The sequence below is a fragment of the Theropithecus gelada genome, chromosome 17, assembly GCF_003255815.1.
Source record: "Theropithecus gelada isolate Dixy chromosome 17, Tgel_1.0, whole genome shotgun sequence".
Lineage (NCBI taxonomy): Eukaryota > Metazoa > Chordata > Mammalia > Primates > Cercopithecidae > Theropithecus > Theropithecus gelada.
Window position 1 is genome coordinate 14,818,855 of NC_037685.1, and position 25,888 is coordinate 14,844,742.

Sequence of the window (25,888 nt, forward strand, 5' to 3'; positions counted from 1 at the left end):
TTGATCTCCTGGACTCAAGTGATCCTACTGCGTAGCTGGGAATACAGGTGTGCGTGACCACTCCTGGCTAATTTTTTGAAAAATTTTCAGTACAGATGTGGTCTCACCATGTTGTCCAGGGTGGTTTTGAACTCCTGGGCTCAAGCAGTCCTCCCACCTCAGCCTCCTAAAGTGCTGGGATTACAGGGGTGTATTAGTCCATTTTCACACTACTGATAAAGACATACCCAAGACTGGGCCATTTCAAAAGAAAGAAGATTATTGGACTCACAGTTCCATGTGGGTCACAATCACAGTGGAAGGTGAAAGGCACATTCACATGGCAGCAGATAAGAGAGAGAACTCATGCGGTGACCTCCTCTTTATAAAATGATCAGATCTTGTGAGACTTAATCATCACGAGAACAGCATGGGAAAGACTTCCCCCCATGATTCAATTATCTCCCACCTCGTCCCTCCCACAACACAGAGGGTTTCAAGATGATATCTAGGTGGGGTTACAGCCACACCATGTCAAGGGGTAAGCCACCATGCCTGGCCCTATCTTACCCTTTTTTTTTTTTTTAAACTCTCTGTAAGGGATAAAATATATTGGAGTTGGCTTTATGGGAGAGGATTTTAGATTTGACAGATAAGTGGAATATGTACAGAAGGGTCTAGGCAAAGTTTGTGGCAACAATATGCAAAAGTGAATCCTTGCAGTGAGAAAGCTAGAGAAACATTGAGGAGAAGATGTACAAATGTGTGGTTAGTCATTGTCAGGGCTGCTATAACAGAGTACATAGGCTGCATGGCTTCAGCAACAGACACTTATTTCTCATAGTTCTGGAAGCTGGGAAGCCCAAGATTAAGGCACCAGAAGATCTGGAAGTGAGGGACCACTTCCTGGTTCATAGCTGGCACTCTCCATGCATCCTCACATAGCAGAAAAGGGCTAGAGAGCTGTCTAGGGTCTCTTCTAAGGGCACAAATTTCATTGATGAGGTCTCAATTCTCATGACCTAAATTACCTCCAAAGGCCCTACCTCCTCATACTATCACATTGAGGGTTAGGATTTTGGCATATGAATGTTGGGGAGATACATTCAGTACATTGCATTCATCCTGTCGGGAAGTGAGGGGATACACTATGGATTCTGCCTGCATGAAGGGTATTATCCCTGTCCTGGATTTATTTTTAGTGACTCTTTCCAGGATTTGTTTCTATAAAGTGACCACTGATTGTATGGGAAGTCTAAAACTTGACTGTATTAATGTCAGTTTTGTCAGAAATATTGGGCTGTCATGTCAGATCACAGTCTTGGGTGACTGATGGGTAAATTTTGAAGAAAAAAAATGGGACAGTTCTGGAGCACCAAGTACAATGTGGCCACCAGAGGGTAGTATTCATTCAACAAGGATTTCTTGAACTTCATACTTTTTCACTGAGATTCTTGGGAATAAAGGACAGACTGAAGAGAGCTTTGTACTGACTTTATACTTGTCTTCCTCTCCATTTTTCTTTACTTGGTTAACTCCAATAAAAATTTTTTTTTTCACTCACACTTTTTTTTTTTCCCAAGCAGAGTTACTCTATAGCATTGAATGCATACCTCTATGTAGCACTTATTATACATTTTATTTACCTTTTGATTGAAATATTTTATTCAAAGGAACAGAAAATTAATGGCTTTTACAATATGACTGAAATATTAATTCTACTGTCTCCCACTAAATATTTAAAACTTGCTTTTATAACAAAGTAATTAAAGTTGTTTGTAAAGACACCATCAGCTGAGACAGACTCTCGGTACTTATGATTAATCCATTATGAACAGAAATCTTAAAAATGAAATGCAAGAATAAGTACCTGATATGGTTTTGCTGTGTCCCTACCCAAATCTCATCTTGAATTGTAGTTCCCATAATCCCCCTGTGTTGTAGGAGGGACCTGGTGGGAGGTAATTGAATCATGGGGGTGGGTCTTTCCCATGCTATTCTTGTGATAGTGAATAAGTTTCATGAGATCTGATGGTTTTATAAAGGGGAGTTCCCCTGCATATGCTTTCTTGCCTGCTGCCATATAAGATGTGCCCTTCTTCTCCTTTACCTTCCACCATGATTGTGAGGCCTCTGCAGCCATGTGGAACTGTGAGTCGATTTAATCTGTTTTTCTTTATAAATTACCCAGTCTTGGGTACATCTTTATTAGCAGCATGAGGACAAACTAATACAGTACCTTTAAACCAAGTTAAGGTGTAAGAAGCTCAATGGCTATGTTGAATCACGTGATAAAAATGAAAATGGATTTCATACTGTAGGTCTATGTAAGTGTTAAAAATCCTGCCATTTCCCCCATATGTATGCTTAGAATTCTTGTACAAATAACAGAAAGCTCCATTTCATTCACTTCACTGGGATAAGCTCCTTAGAAAAAGTTTGAAAAGATTCAATAATTAGCTCCCAAATCTGTGCTTATTCTTTCAACTTCTGTCGGTTTTCTGACACATTTAACACAAGCAGGAACATCTTTTCCTAAGCCTTGGAGCCTATCAATGTATTGAAGAAAGCTGGCCAAGATACATATATCCCATGTTGTTTCCCATATATTCTTTGCATTAACCCCCCATGTAAGTTTCTTCTTTTTCTGAGTAACTCATGAATTTGCAGCCCTCTTTTTGACTTTCGCAGAGTTGTAGCAGGCAGTAGCTTTGACATTTTTGACACCAAGCTACTTGCTAAAGTCTTCAATATTCTCCATATTCCACTTCTCGACACCCTGGTCTGTGCTCTTCTCTCAAAGGCCTGACTTATTCATTTTTTTTCTTTTTTCTGTTTCTTCAAAGCCATCACTGACTCCAAAATTAAATAAGCTCCTTCCATTGGGCTTTATTTAATGATCATTCCCTATGAGCTGCCTCTTTATTCTTTAATTTATCTTTTTAAATATTTTCCTCTCCCCCCTCTCCTCCCTCCTCCATCCTCCCCGCTTGAGGTTGCAGTTTTATGTTTGGAATGTTTTAATGCAATTCTTGAAATTTATTCTACATATTTAAGGAAATTTCAGAAGTGTACTCTGTATATGCATTGACATTTGCTTCTCTTTCAGTTTCTGGCCCATTTGGAAAGAAACCTGAGGTTTGTTTTTCTAATTATCTGATCTTTATCTTCCTCTAAGTTAAGAGTTCATCTTCAGAATTCATTACATCACTTCATTTAGGTCAGGAAGAAGCAGCCCACTCCACATCATTTCTTAAAGTTCAAGTCTTTAAAAGGATGGCTTTAGAAAAGTGCTTTTCTGCCTGGCCACACAACCAGAGGTCAGTAGGCTCTGGGATAGAGTTTTAACTCCAGTCCCATTGTGGGTTGAATTCCTCACTGGACATAGGATTAAATGCTCATGTCCTGGGTAGGATTTCTAGCCTTTTGACATTTCCATGAACTATAGCTATTTTCCAAGATACAGCAATTTCATGAACATATTCAATTTTTCCATAGTAGAGCATACTTACTGTGATGGTTGATATCAAGTGTCAACTTGATTGGATTGAGGGATGCAAAGTATTGTTCTTGGGCATGTCTATGAGAGTGTTGCTAAAGGAGATTAACATTTGAGTCAGTGGACTGGGAGAGGTAGACCCACCCTCCATCTGGGTGGGCACCATCTAATCAGCTGCCAGTGTAGCTAGAATGAAGCAGGCAAAAGAAGGTGGAAAGAGCAGACTTGCTGAGCCTTCTGGCCTTCATCTTTCTCCTGTGCTGGATGCTTCCTGCCCTCAAACATCAGACTCCGGGTTCTTTACGTTTTAGACTCTTGGACCTACACCAGTGGTTTGCCATGGCTCTTGGGCCTTCAGACCGAAGATTGCTCTGTCAGCTTCTCTAACTTTTGAGGTTTTGGGACTGGGACTGACTTCTTTGCTCCTCAGCTTTTAGAGGGCTTATTTTGGGACTTGACCTTGTGATCCTGTGAGTCAATACTCCTTAATAAACCATATATACATGTCTCCTATGAGTTCTGTTCCACTAGAGCACCCTGACTACTACACTTATTCCTTTTACTTTGGCTGTGGAAAGAGAACCAAAGAGAACCCTTTCCCACTAAAGAGCCAGGAAGGTGCTGAGCCCTCTTTTTTTTTTTTTTTTTTCTCCTCCTTAAACAATTCTATTTATTTTTATTTTAGTTTTAGAGATGGGGGTCTTGCTGTGTTGTCCAGGCTGGTCTCCATCTCCTGGCCTCAAGCAGTCTTTTCATCTTAGCTTCCTTAGTAGCTGGGATTACAGGCCGTAGCCCCCACACAGCCTGAGCCATCTTTTCCTCAGAAAAGATCAAACCAGAGTGATCTTTGGATGATTGCAGTGATCTTTTTCATCAAAAGTGGTCCAGGCTAGGGAGGTCTTCTCTGCTTTGATCTGCCTACACTAGGCTTTCTGGGAGGCCTGCCCAAAATGTCACCAGGACCCCACGCTCTTATTTGGTGTTTTCTCCTATATTTGAAAGCTCCTCCAGGGCATTCTGTGATAAATATATATATTTGTATCTGTCCAAGTACTAGGTTTGGCACCAATGTATTTGAATAAATAAAGTATTTGATTGACAAATGTTAATTACAGCATTTGGCAAATTTTTCCTGTAAGGGACAAGATAGTATATCTGTTAGGCATTATGGCTAATTGGTCTCTGGTAAGACTACTCAACTCTCTCTTTCCACTGTAGTGAGAACTCCCCTTGTAAGTGATTGAAAGCTTATATTCCAGTAAAACTTTATTTATAAAAACAAATGATAGGCCAAGTTTGGCCCACAGGCCCTACTTTGCTTACCCTTAGTTTAAGGTGTGGTTTTCAATAAAACTGGAAATTGGGTTTGTCAGTTCTTTTGTCTTCCAAGTTACTTTTAGCATAGTGCTGAGGAAATGTGCACAGCTATTTGATGAATGGATGAGCAATAGCTTCCACTGGCTGAATAATAATTGCCACTACTTTTCTGATAATGTTGCAAGGAAGTTTTCAGAGATTATGTAAGGGATTACCTATAAATTGTCTTTACACATAAATAATATTTTATACATATTTATAATATATATGTAGATATGTATAAATATTCATATATATTTTATACATATTTTACATGCATTTAAAACTAGAGATTTAATTTTAGTAAACGAGAAGTTTTGTTAAGTCCATTTGGAGTGTACTCTTTAAACAAAACTGGAAGATTTCTGTAAGCCAAACTGTGACTGAGAAAAGTGTTTTTCACAAAGCTTTAAAAAAATTAGTTTTGCTTCAGGTAATGTGAATATAACCAAACTGTCTCATTGTTTATAGACCAATGACCTAATGTTTGCAGTATTATTTATGCCATCAATCTTTTGGGTGTGTTGAGTAAAGGACGTTTGTTCAGTTTAGTTGCAAAATGCAGACTGCTTTATCATAAGAAAAGATGCAGGATTTGTATGGTCTTGGCCTGACTTAACAGTAAACAACAGTAAACAACTTGGCCAACTCATGTCAGCCTTGGTCACTGTCTGGGATGGGGGAGTTTTCATCATACTGCTCAACATTGAGGTTCCCCGTCCAGTTCTCATGCTTCCTCCTGGGCCCTTTTCACTCTGGCCTCTGGAGCAATTGTTCGATGATGAACATTCCCACATTGATGTCTTTCTTCGGGCTTTGAAACCCAGTCTTCTCTTTCTCCTGTAGCCTTCCCCAGTGGAGTTTGCTGTTTCCTCTGCACCCTACATACTTCAGGGCTGAGAAGAGGGGCTACTTCCAGACAATTAACCTGAAGTGTTCACATAGAAATAGCTATGCTTAATCTCCTGTGGTTAAACTATCCAACATCCCTCCTTCTCATTAGGATACCGACCCCCATTTACCCCTCTTTACTCAGTGAAGACTGTTCCCAACTGCCTCCTCCCGACCCTAACCCCGCCATCATGCTAGGCGAATACAGTGCAGACCTGGAGGGCCTGTTAGAGAAGGAGGGTCTTCTCTAACTTCCCAATTCCTTGACCTCCATTTCTACTCCAGCCACTTTCTTTGATGTCTTAGTACTGGATTTAGCATTTTCTGGGGAGGCTTCACTTTTGCATTATTAAATCCCAATATCTTACCTTGCAGCTTCAACTATACCTGTTTTATCAAAACCTCTTGACTTTCTTCCTCTCCCTGCATTATGTAGTCTGCACAAGCTGATACTAAGCCACTTTTGTGACAGTATTTTCAAACTTGCTGTATTGTCCTCTTATTACATCTACCCAGGAAAACCTAACTATTGCCATTTTGCTCAAGTATTCTTGGTCTGTACTAGCTCCAGACTGCCCAGGCCCTAGTTCTGCAGAGCGGGTCACAAGCCAACAGACACCAGCTAGTTTCAGGGTCGTTAGTTCATTCAGTGTCTATTATTTAAGAGATTTTTGCACATCGCCCATAGGAGTGCTAAATTCCTTAAATATGTTTCTTTTCCTTTTTTTTTTTTCTTTCCAGAGACAGAGTCTCGCTCTGTTGCCCAGGCTGGAGTACAGTGGCATGATCATAACTTACTGCAGCCTTGAACTTCTGGGCTCAAGGGATCCTCCCATCTCAGCCTCCCAAGTATCTGGCACCACAGGTGCACACCACCATGCCTGACTAATCCTTTTAATTTTTTGTATACATAGGGTCTTTCTGTGTTGTCCAGCCTGGACTTACTAGTGCTGGGCTTACAAGTATGAGCCACTGGACCTAGCCAATTTTTTCCTAATTACTTTAGGATCCTGCATGCATGCTTGCTACTACTCATGTTCCTTTGGGATTGTCAAGTTTTAGCTCTTTTGATTTGGAGCTTCACCTCATACCAGTCATCAAATGGCTGTGCCTTCTCAGTCAGTGTCTTCCTGAAGTGTAACCTCTCTCTAGGAGATTTAACTTATTTCCTCAAGGCGTTTTTATAGAAGGAGATAATACTGGTGCCCTTCAGTCTTCTTTTTCTGACTTTGGAGGGTAAAAGAAGGCTTTTAGGCAAATGTGAAGCAATGCGGAAGCATCCTGTTTGGCTTAGACAAGCTAGAGTTTACAGGGCACTCTGCATACTCTTGTGAAAAGGAGTCTGCTATTTTGAGATTAAGACTATATTACAGAAGCTGGAACTTTGCTGAGTTATTCAATGTCAGGAAGTGGCATGTACGGATCTCACTTAATCACTGAAGCTATAATTTTGGGTCAAGTGTATGGGTAGCTGTATTATCTGGCCTTTTTTGGGTAATACAGTTAATACAATGGCCTGGAATATCAGCTTAGAGTTCAAAGAAGCAACACTAGTATGCATGATATAATCCATCTTCCTTCTTATCCGTGGAAGTGCTTATTAAACAACCACATTTTGATAAATGTATACATACAGATGACTAAATAACAAAGGCAAGTTTAAGTCTTTTTGTGTAGCACTGACATTTGTTCTATTATTAGCCTGTTTCTGGAATATGGGCTTCATTGTGCAGCCATTAAGAAATTCATCAAAATTTCATATGGGTCTCCCCTGACTGTGGCTGCCATCTGGCTCTGCTTCAGGCTGGGGTGATAATTATTTCATGTGGCACTTGGAGCCCTCCTCCCTACTGTCGCTGAATCTGTTCTCCTTTTCCTCCAGCTTTTCCATCTTCTGACTCCATGCTCTGTTCCAGGACGTAGGATAATCATTATTCTCTGTTGTGGAGGAAAATATTAGTTAATGCTGGGTTTCGGACTTCCCCTCTCCTCTCAAGGCATTTGTTAGGTCTTTCATTTCCTGCCAAAGGCTCAGAGTGTTTCTCCCCAGCGTACGTGCCATCTGTCTGCTCAGGGACTCTTGTTTCTGCATGTGGCCGAGGAGCACGGGTGGCCTGGCCGAGAGGCAGTGAGGCTGGTTTGCTTTCTCACCCTCTCCTCCTCTTCATGACTGCCTTCTGTGGGTGTTGGGCAGCTCCCCCGTCTTGCTGTCTCTCATTGTACCTGAAGTCAATATCTTTTTCCTGATTTGTGCTCTTTAGTCTTTGAACCTGAGTTGAAACTTCTCTGTACCCCTTGAGCCGTGGTCTCTCTTTTAATCATTTTGCTTTTAGGAGACCTTAAAAAAAAAAAAAAACTAATTACAAATACTGTCATACATTTTATACAGTGGGAGAATGCAGAAAAAGATGGGTAAAACCTTTATGGAGTTTCCTGATCTCAATAAAGTTTCAATCTGGGACAGAAGAGAAGATGAGCAGATGATGATGACATAAGGCAGAATGGTGTAACTACTGACTTGGACTTAGAAAATCAGTGTCATAGAAGTTATGGAGGAGAAAGATTCCCTTTGGGACAGTCATGTTTGGGGCTGACGGGGAGAGACGTCATTGGAGTTGTTAAGATGGAGAAATGAAGGCTCTGGGTTCTTTTGTCTAGGTGGTAAAACCAAGGATTCAGGTGTGAGAATGAAGGGGCAAACGGCCTCGAAGGTAGGTAGGAAGGCCTTCCTCTGCAGGCAGAATGGATCTCCGGAAGGTTTTGAGCAGTGTTTGTTTTTGTGAGGAAGACTGTTTCGATTTTTAAGGAATAATACGGGCAGGCATTGAAGTGTTAGGGTAGTAGAGGAGATTAAGGCGGAGCAATCCATAGAATGTTGAGTGTCACATCTGCCAGAGAAGCCTAGAACCAGAGTGGAGAGAATTACATGGATTTGGAAGGACAGAGAAGGTTCATTCTGATGTTGAGTCTGGGAAGTTGGGAGAATGTTGGTATCATGGTTTCAACAGAGAAGTGAGATGTGGTAGTTGAGTCTTCGGTGAGAAGGGAGGTCTGTTTACATGCTGGGTATGACTTAAGATAAGGGCACTCCAGGGGAAATGCTCACCTGGGAGCAGGAAATGTGAAGGGGGGAGAACCAGAGGACTAAGCTGAGGACTAAGGCTTGGAGTTTGTCCTTGAATGAACAAAGTTGATAACGTTAGAGGAAGAGTACCTAGCAGTTAAGCTCAGGGAGAATCGAAGGAGGGAGTGGCTGACAAGTCAACCTTCACAGTTTCGAGGGTGAAGTAATCATCCTTGAGGAGCCTCCGGATTAACCCGTGCCCTGTTGCCTCCCACACACTCCAACACACCCCATGGCTCCTGTGTGAATCTTTCTCAGTTTCGCCTCAACATTCAGGCAAGGATCTTCAATTTGTTATGTTCAGTTGTCTACCCATATTCCCTCCTTCTGAGCTGTATTTCTAGGCTAGAAGGCAGAGTCCATGTATAACCTATACTCATAAGCCTCAGAAAACCCAGCTGCATGAGCTTCTTGGTTGTACCCTCTTGGAGAAAAGAAAGCCTTGAGGGTGTCAAGAGGAATCTTTGACCAAATCAAGGTAATTTATATATGTTTGGCTTCTGAACATTTTCTTTTTTCTTTTTTTTTTTGAGATGGAGTCTTGCTCTGTCGCCCCGGCTGGAGTGCAGTGGCCGAATCTCAGCTCACTGCAAGCTCCGCCTCCCAGGTTTATGCCATTCTCCTGCCTCAGCCTCCCGAGTAGCTGGGACTACAGGCGCCCACCACCTCGCCCGGCTAGCTTTTTGTATTTTTTAGTAGAGACGGGGTTTCACCGTGTTAGCCAGGATGGTCTCGATCTCCTGACCTCGTGATCCGCCCGTCTCGGCCTCCCAACGTGCTGGGATTACAGTCTGAACATTTTCTATGTCAGGATTTTTTTTTCTCCCAAAATGCACATCATTCCATTTTGGAATTTATTTTTATTTTTTATTTTGAGATGGAGTCTTGCTCTGTTGCCCAGGCTGGAGTGCAATGGTGTGATGTCAGCTCACTGCAACCTCCGCCTCCTGGGTTCAAGCGATTCTCCTGCCTCAGCCTCCCGAGTAGCTGGGACTACTGGCACGTGCTACCACACCCAGCTAATTTTTGTATTTTTAATAGAGATGGGGTTTCACCATGTTGGCTAGGGTGGTCTCCATTTCTTGACCTTGTGATCTGCCCGCCTTGGCCTCCCAAAGTGTTGGGATTACAGGTGTAAGTCACCGCTCCCGGCCTGAAATGTTTTTAATCCTAGAAAGTTATTTCATGTTGTGGACCCCAAAGCTACAACTAAACAGATTGTATACTTTAATGTGCAAATTTTGCCATTGAAAAGTCTCAATCTATTTTAATGCTTCAAAACCAGTTTTGTAGAAACACATCATAAGCTCTTGTGTATTTAATAACGCTGACAGACTAGGGGTGTTATATAAAAATCTTCTTCATTTTCACCAACTATTACTTGATGATGTGTTTTAAACTTTGAAATGAGCTATTTTTGTTGTACGTTTTATGTACCTAGATCTATCCATTAAAAATAGGGGAAAACTGGTCCGAAGGCTGTTTAGACTGCTGCAGTATTCAGAATGTGCCAGCAGGTGGTAGCAGAGAACAGAAACTGATTTCATGCCTGGTTTCCTTACATTTCCAGTGAAGAACCGAAGCTAGCCGGGCGCTGTGGCTCATGCCTGTAATCCCAGCACTTTGGGAGGTCAAGGCGGGTGGCTCACTAGGTCAGGAGGTTGAGACCAGCCTGGCCAATATGGTGAAACCCTGTCTCTACTAAAAATACAAAAATTAGCCGGGCATGGTGATACGTGCCTGTAGTCCCAGCTACTTGAGAGGCTAAGGCAGGAAAATTGCTTGAACCCCGGAGGCGGAGGTTGCAGTGAGCCGAGATTGCGCCATTGCACTCTAGCCTGGGCGACAGAGTGAGACTCCATCTCAAAAACAACAACAACAAAAACAAAACAAAAAAACACAAAGAACTGAAGCATTTAAAGCTGTGAGATGAGATGATGATTTAGTACAAATTCTTTCATGTAAGAAAATCAAGTCTCATAAGAACCTTAGATACCTATTCAAAAATCAAACACCTGTTTATAGAGTTAGGACTTACTAGTAGGTCTCTCAAGTTCTTTCCACTCAAACTTGTTTAGAGACCATTCTTAGTAAAACCCAGTAAGGGCCTCCTGGGAGAGGCAGACTTGCAGGTGTCAATCCAGGCCATTCGAATCAGGATTCCTTAGAGGAAAGTCTGGGACCATTATTTGCTTATTGTTTTTACAAGCTTCCCAAGTGGTCCTTCTACACACTGAACCCTGAGTTAACAGGTGAGTCCTGTCCACAGGGCAGGCGTTATGCTGGGTCTTGAGGATACAAAAATAAAGGCCCATGTATTCCCAAGCTGCCGTGCCTGCAGGGGCCAGACAGGTAGACTCGGGGTGGACTGAGCCAAGGGGATGTGTGGGGACTGCCACACTCTGGAGAGTGGGTTTTCTCCAGAGCAGCCAGTTGTGGCTATGAGGTAATGCACATCCAACTTTGCCAGACTTTCTTTTTTAAAGGAAGCTGGTGATCCATGTTTTTGATCTTTCCCAACTTCAACATACCTTATGGGCCAAACAAAACATGTCTATGGGTTGGAACTAGCCTGCGGGCTGTGATATCTTTTTAGGAGCTTAGATCAGTAAGGGAGCCATGAGTGCAAATACACATTTGGATTGGCATGAGGAGAGGTGGAAGCAGAGGGAGCTAGCTACGCTCTGGAAGGAGGTCAGGTGACTTCCTGAAGGCACGTTCTCAAGGCCAAGAAATTTTTTTTTTGAAAAACAAACTCATGTATTTGTATGGGTAGTGTATTAGTCCATTCTCATGCTGCTTATAAACACACACCTGAGACTGGGTAATTTATAAAGGAAAGAGGTTTAATGAACTCAGTTCCACATGGCTGGAGAGGCCTCACAATCATGGCGGAAGATGAAGGAAGAGCAGAGGGACATCTTATATGGTGGCAGGCAAGAGAGAATGAGAGCCAAACAAAAGAGGAAACCGCTTATAAAACCATCAGATCTCATGAGACTTATTCACTATCACAAGAACAGTATGGGGGAAACTGCCCCCATGATTCAGTTATATCCCACTGAGTCCCTCCCACAACAAATGGGAATTATGGGAGCTACAATTCACAATGAGATTTGGGTGGGGATACAGCCAAACCATATCAGGCAGTGTCTTCCTTTTTTTTGTTATCTTGAAAGGGAACATGTATATTGATCTTTTATATTTCTCAATATACCGGAAAGTATTTTAAAATATTCATGTTTCAACTTTTATAAGCTTTAATCAAATGATTCCAATAAGTGGAAATAAAATTACTACTTGATCAATGGGAAACTAATAACTAGATGCATTATAGAGCTGTCAGTGTATCTACTATTGAGATAAATAAGGGGGAAACTGTTGAGATCTCTTAAGGCCCTAGAAATAATCTAGGAAAAACTGTTTCTGCAAGTTGTTTGAGGAAAGCTGATTTCTTCACAATTCTGTCATTGGGACTGTAATTAACTCTCAATAGAGAGTTGGGGAATTCTACAAACCCATTTATTGTGGCCCTCTTTGTTATACCTCATGTGTGTTTTCAGCTTTGAGACCATACAATTAAAGTGAATTATGGAAAAAGGTAATAAATATACCTGAGGAAACCTTGTCCTGTGGAATTATTTAGATATAATGCAAAGATGACATACTTAAAAACAAGATAGATGCAAATATATGAAAGGAGGAAATATCAGAATTTCATATTAAAGTATTTCTGGGTATAAGATAGCGGGGGTAGAAAATTCCACTTTGCAAATTAAGACCTATTTCTGAAGAAAAAAAATATAAATACATATGTACATAATATAATATAATGTATGTTTTTAAGAGATAGAGTCTAGGTGTGTTGCTCAGGCTAGAGTGCAGTGGCTGGATCATAGCACACTGCAGCCTTGAACCTCCTGGGTTCAAGGAATCCTCCTGAATAGTTGGGACTACAGACATGTGCCCCCTCACCTGGTTAATTTTTTTATTTTTTGTAGAGATGGCCTCTCACTATGTTGCTCAGGCTGGTCTGGAATTCCTGGCTTCAAGTGATCCTTCTAGTTGGCTTCCCAAAGTGCTGGAATTACAGGCGTGAACCATTTCATCTGGCCAAAATATATTTTAAGTGTTTTTTTTTGCAGGGAAGGATAGGCATTTAGAGCACAGGAATCATTTAAATAGCTTAACTTTTGTTGAACTTTTGTGTGTGGGGCATGAGATGGTGCAAAAGGCCTTTGTGACTATCTTTTAAAAAGGTATCTTTATCGAGTTTAAACAAAATGCACAACTGTCTAAGTGTACAGTTCAATGAATTTTTAAAAAAATTTATTGAGATATAATTCACATATACAATTATGAAAAGTGAATTATACAATTCACTCTTTTAAAATATATAATTCAGTGGCTTTTAATATATCCACAGAATTGCCAAGCCATCACCACATCTAATTTAAAAACATTTTCACCACTCTAAAAGAAAACATGTATCCATTAGCAGTCACTCTCCATTCTCTCTTTCCCCTAGCCCCTACAATTGTTAATCTGCTTTTTGTTTCTAGGATTACCTTATTCTGGACATTTCACATAAATAGAATAATACCATATTTGGTCTTTTTTTTTTTTTTTACCTTAATTAAGCCTAATGTTTTCAAGGTTAATTTATGTGATAGCATGTATTAGTACAGTAGTGTTCCCTTATCAGGAAGTATGTTTCTTGATACAAGGAATGTGTTCTAAGACCCCCACCAGTAGGTGCCTGAAACTGAGGAAAGTACCAAAATTGACTGCTGTCGATTGGAACACATTTCTGTTCCTGTCTTCCACCCACAAATATAATGTCTTTTCCATCTTAGCACCTGTCATGCACTGTGGCCATAAGTTTTGCAGTTTGAAGTCTGACAACCAAAACTAGCATGAATTTCTTTCTCTTTCTTTACAATTTGCAAGATAGAAGATTTTTTTTTTTTTTTTTTTTTAACTGTAGTATCAGGGGAACCAGCCCCCAGTATTTCAACGTAGGTTCTTTTCTATTTTCCCTAAGTGTCTGCTGGTCTGAGAAATAAAGAGAAAGCGTACAAAAGAAAGAAATTTTACAGCTGGGTCTCCGGGGGTGACAGCATGTCAGCAGGTTCCATGATGCCCCCGAGTCACAAAACCAGCAAGTTTTTATTAGGGGTTTCAAAAGGGAAGGGGTGTACAAATAGGGTGTGGGTCACAGAGATCACATGCTTCAAAAGGCAATGAAATATCACAAGGCAAATGGGGGCAGAGCAAGATCACAAGACCAGGGTGAAATTAGAATTGCTGATGAGGTTTCATGTCCCACTGTGCACGCATTGCTATTGATAAACATCTTATACTGGTCTGACTAGAATTTGCCAGGCTGGAATTTCCTAATCCTAGTAAGCCTGGGGGCGCTGCAGGAGACCAGGGCATATTTTATCCCTTATCTTCAACTGCATAAGACAGACACTCCCAGAGCGGCCATTTTAGAGGCCTCCCCCTGGGAATGCATTCTTTTCCCAGGGCTGTTCCTTGCTTAGAAAAAGAATTCAGTGATATTTCTCCTATTTGATTTTGCAGGAAGAGAAATATGACTCTGTTCTGCTGGGCCCCGCAGGCAGTCAGGCCTTACGGTTATCTCCCTTATTCCCTGAAAATCACTGTTATCCTGTTTTTTTAGGATGCCCAGATTTCATATTGTTCAAACACACATGTTTTACAAACAATTTGTGCAGATAATGCAATCATCATGGGGTCCTGAGGTGACATACATCCTCAGCTTACGAAGATGACAGGATTAAGAGATTAAAGTGAAGACAGGCGTAGGAAATTATAGGAGTATTCATTGGGGAAGTGATAAATGTCCACCAAATCTTCACAATTTATGTTCAAAGATTGCAGTAAAGACAGGCATAAGAAATTATAAAAGTATTAATTTGGGGAACTAATAAATGTCCATGAAATCTTCATAATTTATGTTTTTCTGCCATGGCTTCAGCCTGTCCCTCCTTTCGGGTTCCCTGACTTCCCGCAACACTGTAGATCTTGGCAACCTCAGCATATGATTATTTTCCTTATTAAGTCAAGAACTTTCACCTTTTCACTTAAAGGGAGTACTTGATAGCTTCTGTTGGGCATTTTGGAATTGCCAGCATCACTACTCTTTGTGCTTTGGCACCATTATTAGGTCAACCATGGGTGACTTGAACACAAACACTGTGGTCAACAGCCAATCTGCAAACCAAGAAGGCTGCCAAGTGAGTCATGGGTGGGGAGGACATACAGTGTGAATATGCTGGACAAAGGGACTGTTCACAGCAGGGGACACAGCAAAGTGGCTTGAGATTTCATCACGCTATGCAAAACAATGCACAATTTAAAACTTAAGAATTGTTTATTTCTGAAATCTTCCATTTAATATTTCTGGACTGTGGTTGTCTGTGGGTAACTGAAACTACAGAAAGTGGAACCATGGAGGCGGACCACTGTACTTCATTCCGGTGATTGCTGAATCATATTCCATTGTATAGTTTCACCATGTTCTATTTATTCATTCATCAGCTCATGGACATTTGGGTAGTTTCCACTTTTTGGTTGTTATGAGCATTCATATACAAGTTTTTGTGTGGAGGGATGCTTTCATCTCACTTGGGTGTGCACTAGGAATAGATTGTAGTGACCTTTTTGCTTCTGGAAGGTTGACAGACGGGTGCCAGAAGGACTACATTGTTGCTGGCTTGCAGTGGGAATACATCAAGAATTATTGCAGGAATTCCTGTGTAACCGGGCATCTCAACTCCATTACTTAATACCAGACTTAAACTGGATAGTAAAGTATATCATAGGTAGCAGGGGCGTAACTGTCAGTTTGAAGTTTTTATATGAAATAAGTAGTGACTCTTACCTGTGATAGAGATATACCATTTCCCAAAATGAATGTGTTCCCACAGCGATGCCTCTCCTAGTAATTCACAGGGAGGTAAGTAGGTAATTGTTGAGACTTGCTAATGTGTGTGTGAAACATTTCTGCAAAAAATGATGCCATCTTTTTGCTCTTGAGAACCCATTATTAAGCATTTGAACTGTACTTAAAATATCCTGATAATGATTATTCACATCTACTTGTGCCTTGTGTGGTAGTTATTTTAAAAGTCCTTAATCTAGAAAAAAAAAATTAAGGCTAGACTTTTTTCCCTTAGGATATTTTCCTTATTGTCTGCAACAACATAAATTGGAGTATAGACCTGTATTTATAGACAAAATGCAATGTCCTTGTTAGAAGTGATTTTTGTGATTGTTAAGATAATGAAGCATAGGCTGTAAAACTAGCACATTTTTTGTATGTGATGTTTTCAGTGAACTTACCTGGCCCCTAATAGGACTGAGGTTGTCTTGGATTTTGATGGATTGATGAAACCTTGCACATAAATTGTCAATCCTGGAACCAATCTTCCTTCCTTTCTTCCCCGTTTTATTTAGTTTTTCTTCCAGTTGTATTTCATTTTTGGCTTGTTAATAATTGTGGTTTAGTAAAAATGACTTGAGACTGTAAGCTAAAAGTTGGCTATGGTCTAGGGAAGTGGGCTTCTTCTCCTAGACTAGAAATGTTTAAACTTATTCTTTTTTTTCCCTCAAAATATTAGTGTAGCTGACATCTGGTTTAATGATGATTGAGTGAGAATTTTGAGTGTTTATAAAGACAGTTGGCTTTTAATTATCTGGGCACACAACCCAGAGCTTTGCATTTTGCTGGCTGTTTCCCTGCTCCTTCTTTCTGGCTCTGTGAAGACTTGTTGGCCTTCCCGAAGAGAAGGTGAAGTGGGAGGTGTAACTGAGCCCAGCCACTCTGAGATGAAAGTTGGGGTAGAGGGCAGAGGGGCAGGAGAAATGTTTAGACTTTTGACCACTATGAGACTTTTGGGTTCCATCTAGAATTCAGTGATCTGTGCAGTTCTGATTACCACTGTCCTGGAAGACTGTGAGTTGGCTTTGGTTTTGCTATCAAATGATATTAGTATTGGCAAAAATGGTCCTAGTATACTCCAGAATATTATGTAGTACAATGCCAAATCTTAATAGAGATGAGTGACTTGAGAATTATGTCCCTTAAAGGAATGTTATTTGCTGAATATACAATATAAGTTTACCAAAAACATGCTGTAATTCAGTGGGTTAACCACATATGCCATTTTGACTACAATTTCAAAATGGGGTTAGAATTTTAAAGAAGAATTTCCAAGAATTGCTTCATTTTACTTTTTATATTCCTAGTGCTATGCACCATATCAGGTATGTGTATAGCAGGTTGTCATTGAATGATTTTTGAATGAATGAATAAATGAATGCTTTCTTTGTATCTTAGTTAAAATTAAGACAGATTATTTAAATGGAAAGTTAAACTCTAACATACTCTTTAGCCTGGAAAAATTTTCATGTAGCAAATTAATAGTGGTGACAAGCTTTCAACTTTGAAGCTTTCATCCAACCATATACCCTTTCAAAAAGTATCACTAGAGGAATTCCATATCACTTATGGAATTTACTGTAAAAATTTGATGTGTTTTGTGGAGTCATGGGGGTCATATAATAGTTGTTTCAAAAATGAAGTTTAATGAATGGAGTAAAGAGGGGTGTTTTTAATTGATCGACAGCTTTAGAGAAGGCATCCAGCTCCTCCATGTATACCAACCTGGGGCTTCTTCCTGCAGAAACAATGCCCTGTGCTATCTTATTATAAGGTCATGATATGTGAACACTTAGTTGTCTCCTTGAATGAGAAATTATGGCAAACACGGCTCTTGGGAATTGTTTTATGATGTGGTTTGTCTGTACCACAGTGGTTTCTAATGTCAATGTTTGTTGGGATTTTTTTGTTTCTCATTACTAGTGTTGAAATGATTGGTGTAATGATGGTTTGTATCTTAAGTATCATGACCTAGTAGCTGATCTGTCCATTAGTAAGTAACTTAATTTGAAATCAACTGTGAGCCCAGTTGAAGCTCAGAGCCTAATTTTTGTCAGCAAACACCGCTCTCCAGCTTTGAATACAAGCTCAAACAATGTTTTTCTTTTTGCACAGTGGTTTGCACACAAATGTGGTGGAGAGTGCTTTTGGGATTCTAGGCGCCTTTTAAACGGCTGCTTAACAGAAATGGAAAAAGTTAAAGGAGAGAAGTGCCTGCTGGCTCACAGTACTGGGCATTTTGCTGATAAGCAGTCTGGTATGAAGTGGTCTTCAAGAAGCTCCCAGAATGTTTGGGATTTAAGTCATGTGGATTATGCAATCAGAACTGGAACTGAGCGATAGAGCTTTGGGGAAACTTGTTGCTTACATTGGCGAGAAATCTTATCAAGCAAGAGGATTAAAATAAAACCATAAACAAAACTGTTAGGGGTGTGAAGATAATTCCCATTTGTTTAGGAAATGAATATACCTCATAGCAAAAGAAACGGCGTTTCTTGAAATTTATACACTTGGCAATTATTGCCTTAATATTTATCTGATAGATATTTTCTTCCACAGAACCTGCTTTTTAATAACTTCCTACCAAGGGCTTCTTCGGAGGCCACAGGTGGTAAGACAGGTTTGGCAGAGGTGTTTGTGTGGAATATGCCCTCGGGAGGCTGCTCCGCCCTTCATATGCTCAGGTAGGCTAATTACAGCCTCAGAGGAAGCCCCAACAGCCTCACACTTGGCCCAGTCACTTCCTAGCTTCTTTGCCACAGCGTGGCTGGAAGCACGAGCCTACGCTGGGATATGTAGCCTTTTTTCCCAGAGGAGTCGAAATGTCTTCACAAGTCACTTGTGTACTGTGAAGTAGATAGGGCAAATATTAATTTCCCTTTTAAAATTAAGGGACTGAGTGGTGATTTAGAAGTGTGTCGTGTGAGATAAGTCCAGGATTAAACCTCAGTCGTTCTCTCCTAATGTGTATCTTCTCAGATTATTTTAGGTGGGGATGATTTTATTTAACTGCCTTAGGAAAATATGGAAAGGGGCAAACAAGAAAGAGAAGAAAAAATTGTATAGAAGGCAGGGTGTGGCTGTTTGACGACATAGTCATCACTCCTGTTTGTGTTGACTTTTGATAAGTGGGAAACACGTGGTCTCTATTTATGTGGTTTCTATGAATCACAGCAGCATTACGTGAAATGTGTCACACCTTAAATAACTTGCTAATGAGTAAGGTTCAAAATTATAGAAAAACTGAATGAGTAATTGTTAGATTAGAACTACTAGATAAACAGTTCTTTTAAAATACTGTAATTTCTTTCAGAATACGGAATTCTCAACATAAGAATGAATTCACATTTAAAGTGTGATTTATTCTTATTTTTAAACGACCTACTTTCTCTGCGTTTTGAGATGGTTTGTAGATTTATAACTTTTGCAATGTTGTCAGAACACAGAAAATAATTTGATAACTCAATTTCTTCCTTTAAATAAAGGATGTTGCATCTGGCAAAACAGACATTTGTCTGCTAAGATGCAGCTTCTTACATTCAGTCTACAGATGGATAGTAACAGGTGATAATAACAGCTAGCATTTGTGAGTGCTTCTCTTGAGTCAGGCAAGTGCTAAGTGTTTCATGCGTATTATCTCATTTAATCCTCACCATAACCCTGTGAGATAGGTACATCTCCATTTCACACATGGGATAACTAAGATGTTACATAGCTTGTTCAGAATTGCAGGTAGAAAGTGGCAGAGCAGGGCTTTAAACTCAGGCATCCTAGTTCCAGAGCCCCTACTTGGCCTCAACAGGCCACCATTGACATCATGTTGTGACTTAAGGTAAGTAGCTGAGGCAGCCTCTGTAGACCTAATAGTCCTGCTATAAAATTGTGCTTTCTTCTTTTGGTTTTAAACTCATAAAAACTTTTGTTTTGTTTTAGAGGGAGTCTTAGGTGAGTTTACAATTGTATGGTATAAGAGTTGCTAATTAAAAACTTAATTAGATTTTTCGAGTTATTGAGGTTGGAGTAGCTAGTTTGTGCAGTACGAATGTTTTATAATGTTCATGAAAATGCCCACAAAACTGGTAAAACATTTAAAGAGAATTTATTTTATACTGAAGTTTAGAGTATTATATTTTTATTCTCTTTCTCTCTCACACCTACACCCATACACACACACAGTCATTATGTGTTAACACATCTTTTTATCCAGGAAAATTGGATAAAAAGATTAATTGAACATTTTTATTTACTGATCTACCTTCTATACCCTTAACAGAGGAGGATTATTTTTGAAGGTGTATTATATGGTAAAATACCCTAATTTAAAAATTTCTAAATAGATTGAAGATAATTTATTTTTCTTAGCCTATAAATACTTTAGAGTCTAATGTAGTTGAGTTACTCTTTTACTGAGTACTTATAAAATGCTGTTAGTTTTTGGTGTCTGTTTCATGTGGGTGCTTCTGTAACTTTCTAGAAAGTTAAATGTTCTGAGCCTCAAATTTCATACTGGTGAAATGGACATAATAGGATTATTAAATTTAAGGATTGTGTGGATTGCATAGATAATGAGAAAAATTACCTAGAACAAAAACTGGTGTCAGCTTCTTCTATTCTTTGTTTCTTTAGGTACAGGAGATTTAGTAAATTGATGTAAATCTGATTGGTTTTGACTTCTTTTGAATGTTGTTCTTTTATATTAACAAATTTATATGTAAATTTATTTTTTATAAATTTATTTTATAAATTTATATATAAACACCTGTAATCTTCAAAGAATATAAACAAAAGATAATATTAAAAATAAGTGTAATTCTACAACTTAGAAATAATTACTGTTAGTATATTTATTCCATGTTTACTTATGATACATTCTTAGAGAGTTACAGAAATTGGGATTATACTCCACGTATTTTTCGTAAATTGCTTTTTAAATAAGAAGTATTCTACAACTAATAAATCCACTTTTATGACATGAATTTCAATTTCGTGTCATTTTCTGTTTTATGGCTATATCATAATGTAATCAATTTCTTATTGCTGGGCATTCAGGGTCTTTGTAATTGTTGCTATTTATTCTACGGAACGCTGTGAAACAGTTCTGTTCTGTGTGCTTGTCCTGTTGTCCTAGTATAAATTGCTAGATCCTGCACCCAGGAGAATATGCATATTTAAGACTTCTGATACATATCACAAATTACCTTCTAGAATTGTGGTATCATTTTATATTACCTTCAGTGGTGTACAGGGCACGCCAGATTGCCACGTCCTCAAAATATAAGCTATTATTTAAAATCTTCATTTAGTTTTTATATTGTCTTTTAAAAAAATATAAATACTGTGCAAATGGAATCTGGTCTTTTATCATCATTATTTAGATTTTGGAAAGTACATAAGTACAAGAGTACATCAATATTTGGATATATGAGGGGATCTGAAGTCTACTACACATGATCTGGCCTTTCTGTTGTCTTTTTGGGGGAGATGAGCCATTATGGATAGTTGGGTTTTCTGAATAGCTTTGAATATTCCATTTTTCCCACTTTATTAAAGGATATTCTAAATATAACTAACTCAGCCATGTCTATATGATGCGGAGGTGTGTTTCTGAGGATTAATTACTGGAGTATTGTCAGAGTTGTAACTTCAGGGTCAATGCACGTAAGGAGGTTTGGGATGTGCTGTTTAACCACCCTCAAGAACTTGATTGCACATTTCAGCCACTACAAACTAATAAGCAGGTGATATTTTCCCTGCTTCAGATGAGCAGATTGGGGTGCAGAGAGGTTATGTAACTTGCTTAAGATCACACAGTTATTAGGTAGTGAATGTGGAATTTGCACTTACTTTGTTTTGGTCAGACTTCAGTTCTTTTTCTTTCCATTTTGCCACTTGCTACGCGCTGCCCTCTTTGTTGGCCCTTTCATTGCTGTTGACTGTCATTCTTCACCGCTATCCGATGTCTGCAGGACACAGCCTTTCTTTCTTCTAAATCACTGCTTTGAATCTATATTGATTTGGGAATTTAATTGCCAGATTGTAGTAAGCGTCAGTGGCTCTGAGGGGCTTTGCTATGACTAGAGAAAATGGGCTTTAACATCTGTGTTGGATGTTTCTGGGCCTATTTCATGCTTTTTGGCTTTGCGTAGGAGTTTCCAGATGAATGACATGTTACAACGTTTTCTGTAGCTGAGATCTGCACTCCCCTTGAGTTTGTTTTGGAAAAATTTGGGGAAAATTCAAAATAGTTTGTGTTGCACAGGATGCTGGGATAATCCAGGGTCCTCTCAGAGTTATTTTCAGAAGAATGTGTCATTCTCTTTGTTTAACTGTGCTTTAAACATTATGTTTTTCTCGTTTTTAAAAATTTATTTATTTTTATTTGAGATGCAGTCTCGCTCTGTCACCCAGGCTGGAGTGCAGTGGCCCCATCTTGGCTCACTGCAAGCTCTGCCTCCTGGGTTGATGCCGTTCTCCTGCCTCAGCCTCCAGGGTAGCTGGGACTACAGGCACCTGCCACCACGCCCGCCTAATTTTTTGTATTTTTAGCAGAGATTGGGTTTCACCGTGTTAGCCAGGATGGTCCTGATCTTGTGATCTGCCCGCCTCAGCCTCCCAAAGTGCTGGGATTACAGGCATGAGCCACCGTGCCCAGCCTAAACATTATGTTTTTCTTATGAGGCTATGGACTCCTTGAGGGAAGAGCTGCCTGCCTTTAAAACATTTTTTTTTTTCCGGTAAATTCCTACCCAGCATTCAGGTAGTGCCTGTAACAGACACTCAGCCTTTGTTTAAGTAAAGCAGCAGTGCAGCCCTTCTGTAGATTAATGCCAAGTACAGGAAGGATCTACCTCTTCCTGTTGCCTCCTGGCCCAGGCTCCTGTCCAAATGTATAGACCAACTTCTGAGAAACACAACCATTATTTTGTCAGTTAACAGGTACCATGTCTAGCTGCAGCAATGTTGGGTACTGTGGAGAGATGCAGAATGAAGACACACAGGGATTATAGGGGGACTGTGAAGCTGGCAGCAGTGAAGACAGCTAGCGGATGGTGGTAAAGGTCCCTTCATTGAGACCTGGAGCCAACCTGGCTCCAGGTTGAATATCAGAAATGTATTTCTTTCTGAAGCGGCAGGTGGAGCAAGGACTACTCCTGCTTTTAGGTGGTGGCTGCATCTCCAGGACAGCTGATGTCACTGCCGTTGGTCCCTGCCCTCCGCTCGAGCTGGGACTCAGTCCCAAGGGTTGTTCTTAGAGCAGCTTTTCCCCACCGTGACCTTCATTTTCTCTGCTACTATTTCCCTTGTGGAATCCCCTTTTCTATCCCAACCACCTCCCACTTTAGAGAGAGAATCTAGATATTTTTCTAGAGTTTTCACCAACATTATTGGTGGTGGTAACTGCAGGTGCCTGTTCCTCTGTAATTCCTTAAGTTGGGAATTGTCTGTTTAAAATATTCACCATCTTACCTTTCTTTCTATTTGTTCTCTGCGCCCAGGATTTAATAGTCTTCTCCCTAGGATGTTTCAATAAATGGTTCTTTACATCAATTAGGACAATTTCATAAATAAGTTTAAGAAGTGCCATGCCCTCTGCTGTTTTGCTTTGTAATGAAATTTAAGGAATATAAAGATGGAATTGTCATGAATGATTTGTGTATTCAGTGTAGTTGGTATTTTGAGTTTCTGTCTTAAACTGTTTTTATTCACTCTTATTAGAATAGATCACCCATAGGTTTTTAAAAAATATATAAAATATGTTGAAAATTTAGTTTAGCTCTTAACTTTCATGTATCATCCAATAAAATGATTATATTACCAAAAACACTCATTGTGATTTGTTCCTGCGTATATTTGTCATACTAAAATGGTTAAACTATCTCTTTGTAACATAAAACAAACAGTACATATTACTATAAGGAACAGATTATAGGATATAAGTCTATATATGCAAATCCTTCAAGTATAACATTAAATGCATATTAATTAATCTAATACTGAATTTGACTTGTGTGTTATCCCTGCTTAAGAGAAAATTAACACACAAACCTGTCTTTCAGGCAGTGACAGAGAAGAATTTTGAAACAAAAGATTTTCGAGCCTCTCTAGAAAATGGTGTTCTGCTGTGTGAGTAAGTATTTAAAGTATTTAAAAAATAATTCAAAAGCAAAGATGTGTGTGTGTGTGTGTGTGTGTGTGTGTGAGAGTGATGAGGTGTTTGGCTTCTCCCATGGCCACCGTAGTCACAGATGTGTGTTCTTGGTCACTGGTGAGATTTGATCCCTGCAAATTGATACCTCACAGTACAAGACAGTAGGAAGAAGGGGTTATCAGTCTCTGTATCTAAAGACAGCACTGGTAAAATATATATTATTTTTAATTAGTAAACAAGAAAGATTCTATTGCATGGTGGACCAGTAGGGGGTGGGTGATTGAGAAGGAAGCCTTATGACATTTTACCATCGATCTCCTAGTCTGAATATTCTAATGGGTAGAATTGCCTGATTTAGAAGTTAATACACAAAATCTTTGCTTCATCAATAAATCATGATGATTGGAGTGGTAGATTTTTCTTTTCAGCTTTAAGTGGAGTCATTACATTACCAAAATCAGTTTGAGTTATGGACTATTCATTCAATGAAGATACCATTGAGAACAACACCCCAGACTTCGCTTACAAAGAAGCAAAATAGGCTAGTACCATGATTGATGGAGTAAGGCCTACATTGTATGTGTAGTGTAATATCTTGCTCCCCAATGGATGCATAGTACAGTTAACCAAGTATGTGACCTTTGGGAATAAGGGAGAGGCAGGCCTGTGAGGCATAAGGATGAAATCCTGGGTGAAGGTAGAGGTTGCAGAAGCGAGCAAATAAATTCTTAGAATGTACTTGAATACTCACCCACATTTTTGAAAGCACTTAACTATTTCAATCTAGACACTTATCGCCCAAGTGTTTGTGCTATCTGTCCACATGTAGGCAGTGAGAGTGTATGCACTAGTACTTAGAGATTTTGATTATCCTTTTGAAGGAGTTGTTTGCAACAAAAGGTCTGGAGTCAAAGGGCCTAGGTTAGATTTCTCACTCCATTACTTTTTGACCTTTGAATAAGTGACTTAACATCTTTGAACATTTGACCAAGTGACTTAACATTTGAGCTTTATTTTCTCATCTGTAAAGTGGAGATCAAGGTACCTGATGTGCCTAATTCACAGAGTTGCTGAGTTCAACAATATATATTTTAAGGTTTTTATAAACTATCAAACTTTGTATATGTACAAGTTGTTGCTAGACGATGGGCATGTAAATAACAGTCTCTATCTTGTCAGCTCTGTTGGCAAGCGTTCAAACTTCTTTGTGTTAGGGTGATATTATTAATTTGTTCCATATGAAGTTGCTGAGATTTAACCATTTGTGACCTACAGTAGTGTCAATTTCATGTGGTTTCACCTAATGTATAGGTGACATGTATAGGACAGACATGTGAATAAGGGCCAGGAATAAAGTTTAAAGTGTGTTTCTTGTGATCTTCCAATGTTACATTCATTGGAACGTGAATAATGTTTCAGTTAGTTTGACAATGAGTCAAATAGTGTTTAAACTAATTTAAGTAAACCATGTAGCCCAACTGGTCACTAAAGGGAAGTTATTTTATATTAATCTGAAAACGGTATGATTTAAATGTATTCTAGTAATGTTTAGAAGATGGAGGGTAAAAAATACCTGTTACAAAGAGCTGTGTGACCTGCAAACTACTTTAGTTGTTATTTAAATGTTTGCAATTAAAAAAAAAAGCCATCAACCGTACACCCCGCAAGTCTGAATAGGAACTGGGTGGGTTTGTGCCTATAAGGAAGTGTGTCTATGAAGCACGGAATCTTTCTAGATTTATAAAAGCATATATCTGAAATATATGATCTTTTCAAAGAAGTAACTTTGTAGGTTATATATTTCCAGTAATGAACTATTGCCCATAATATTTTAGGGGTCCCACTTTTGGGGCATTGACCCTACAAATAGGTCATTAAACATGTTTGATAGTGACACCCAGGTTTTCACTTAAAATGCAC

At 39.4% G+C, this 25,888-nt stretch overlaps 1 protein-coding gene across 6 annotated transcripts in view; it reads left to right on the plus strand.

Moving 5' to 3' along the window:
* LMO7 (LIM domain 7) overlaps positions 1-25,888 on the plus strand; it is a 233,585-nt gene that overhangs the window by 65,374 nt on the left and 142,323 nt on the right. For all 6 annotated transcript variants that reach the window (XM_025364171.1, XM_025364175.1, XM_025364172.1 and 3 more), the window contains one exon: positions 23,877-23,947. In XM_025364171.1, coding sequence (XP_025219956.1) covers positions 23,877-23,947 — 71 coding nt within the window. The remainder of the gene's footprint in view (positions 1-23,876; positions 23,948-25,888) is intronic.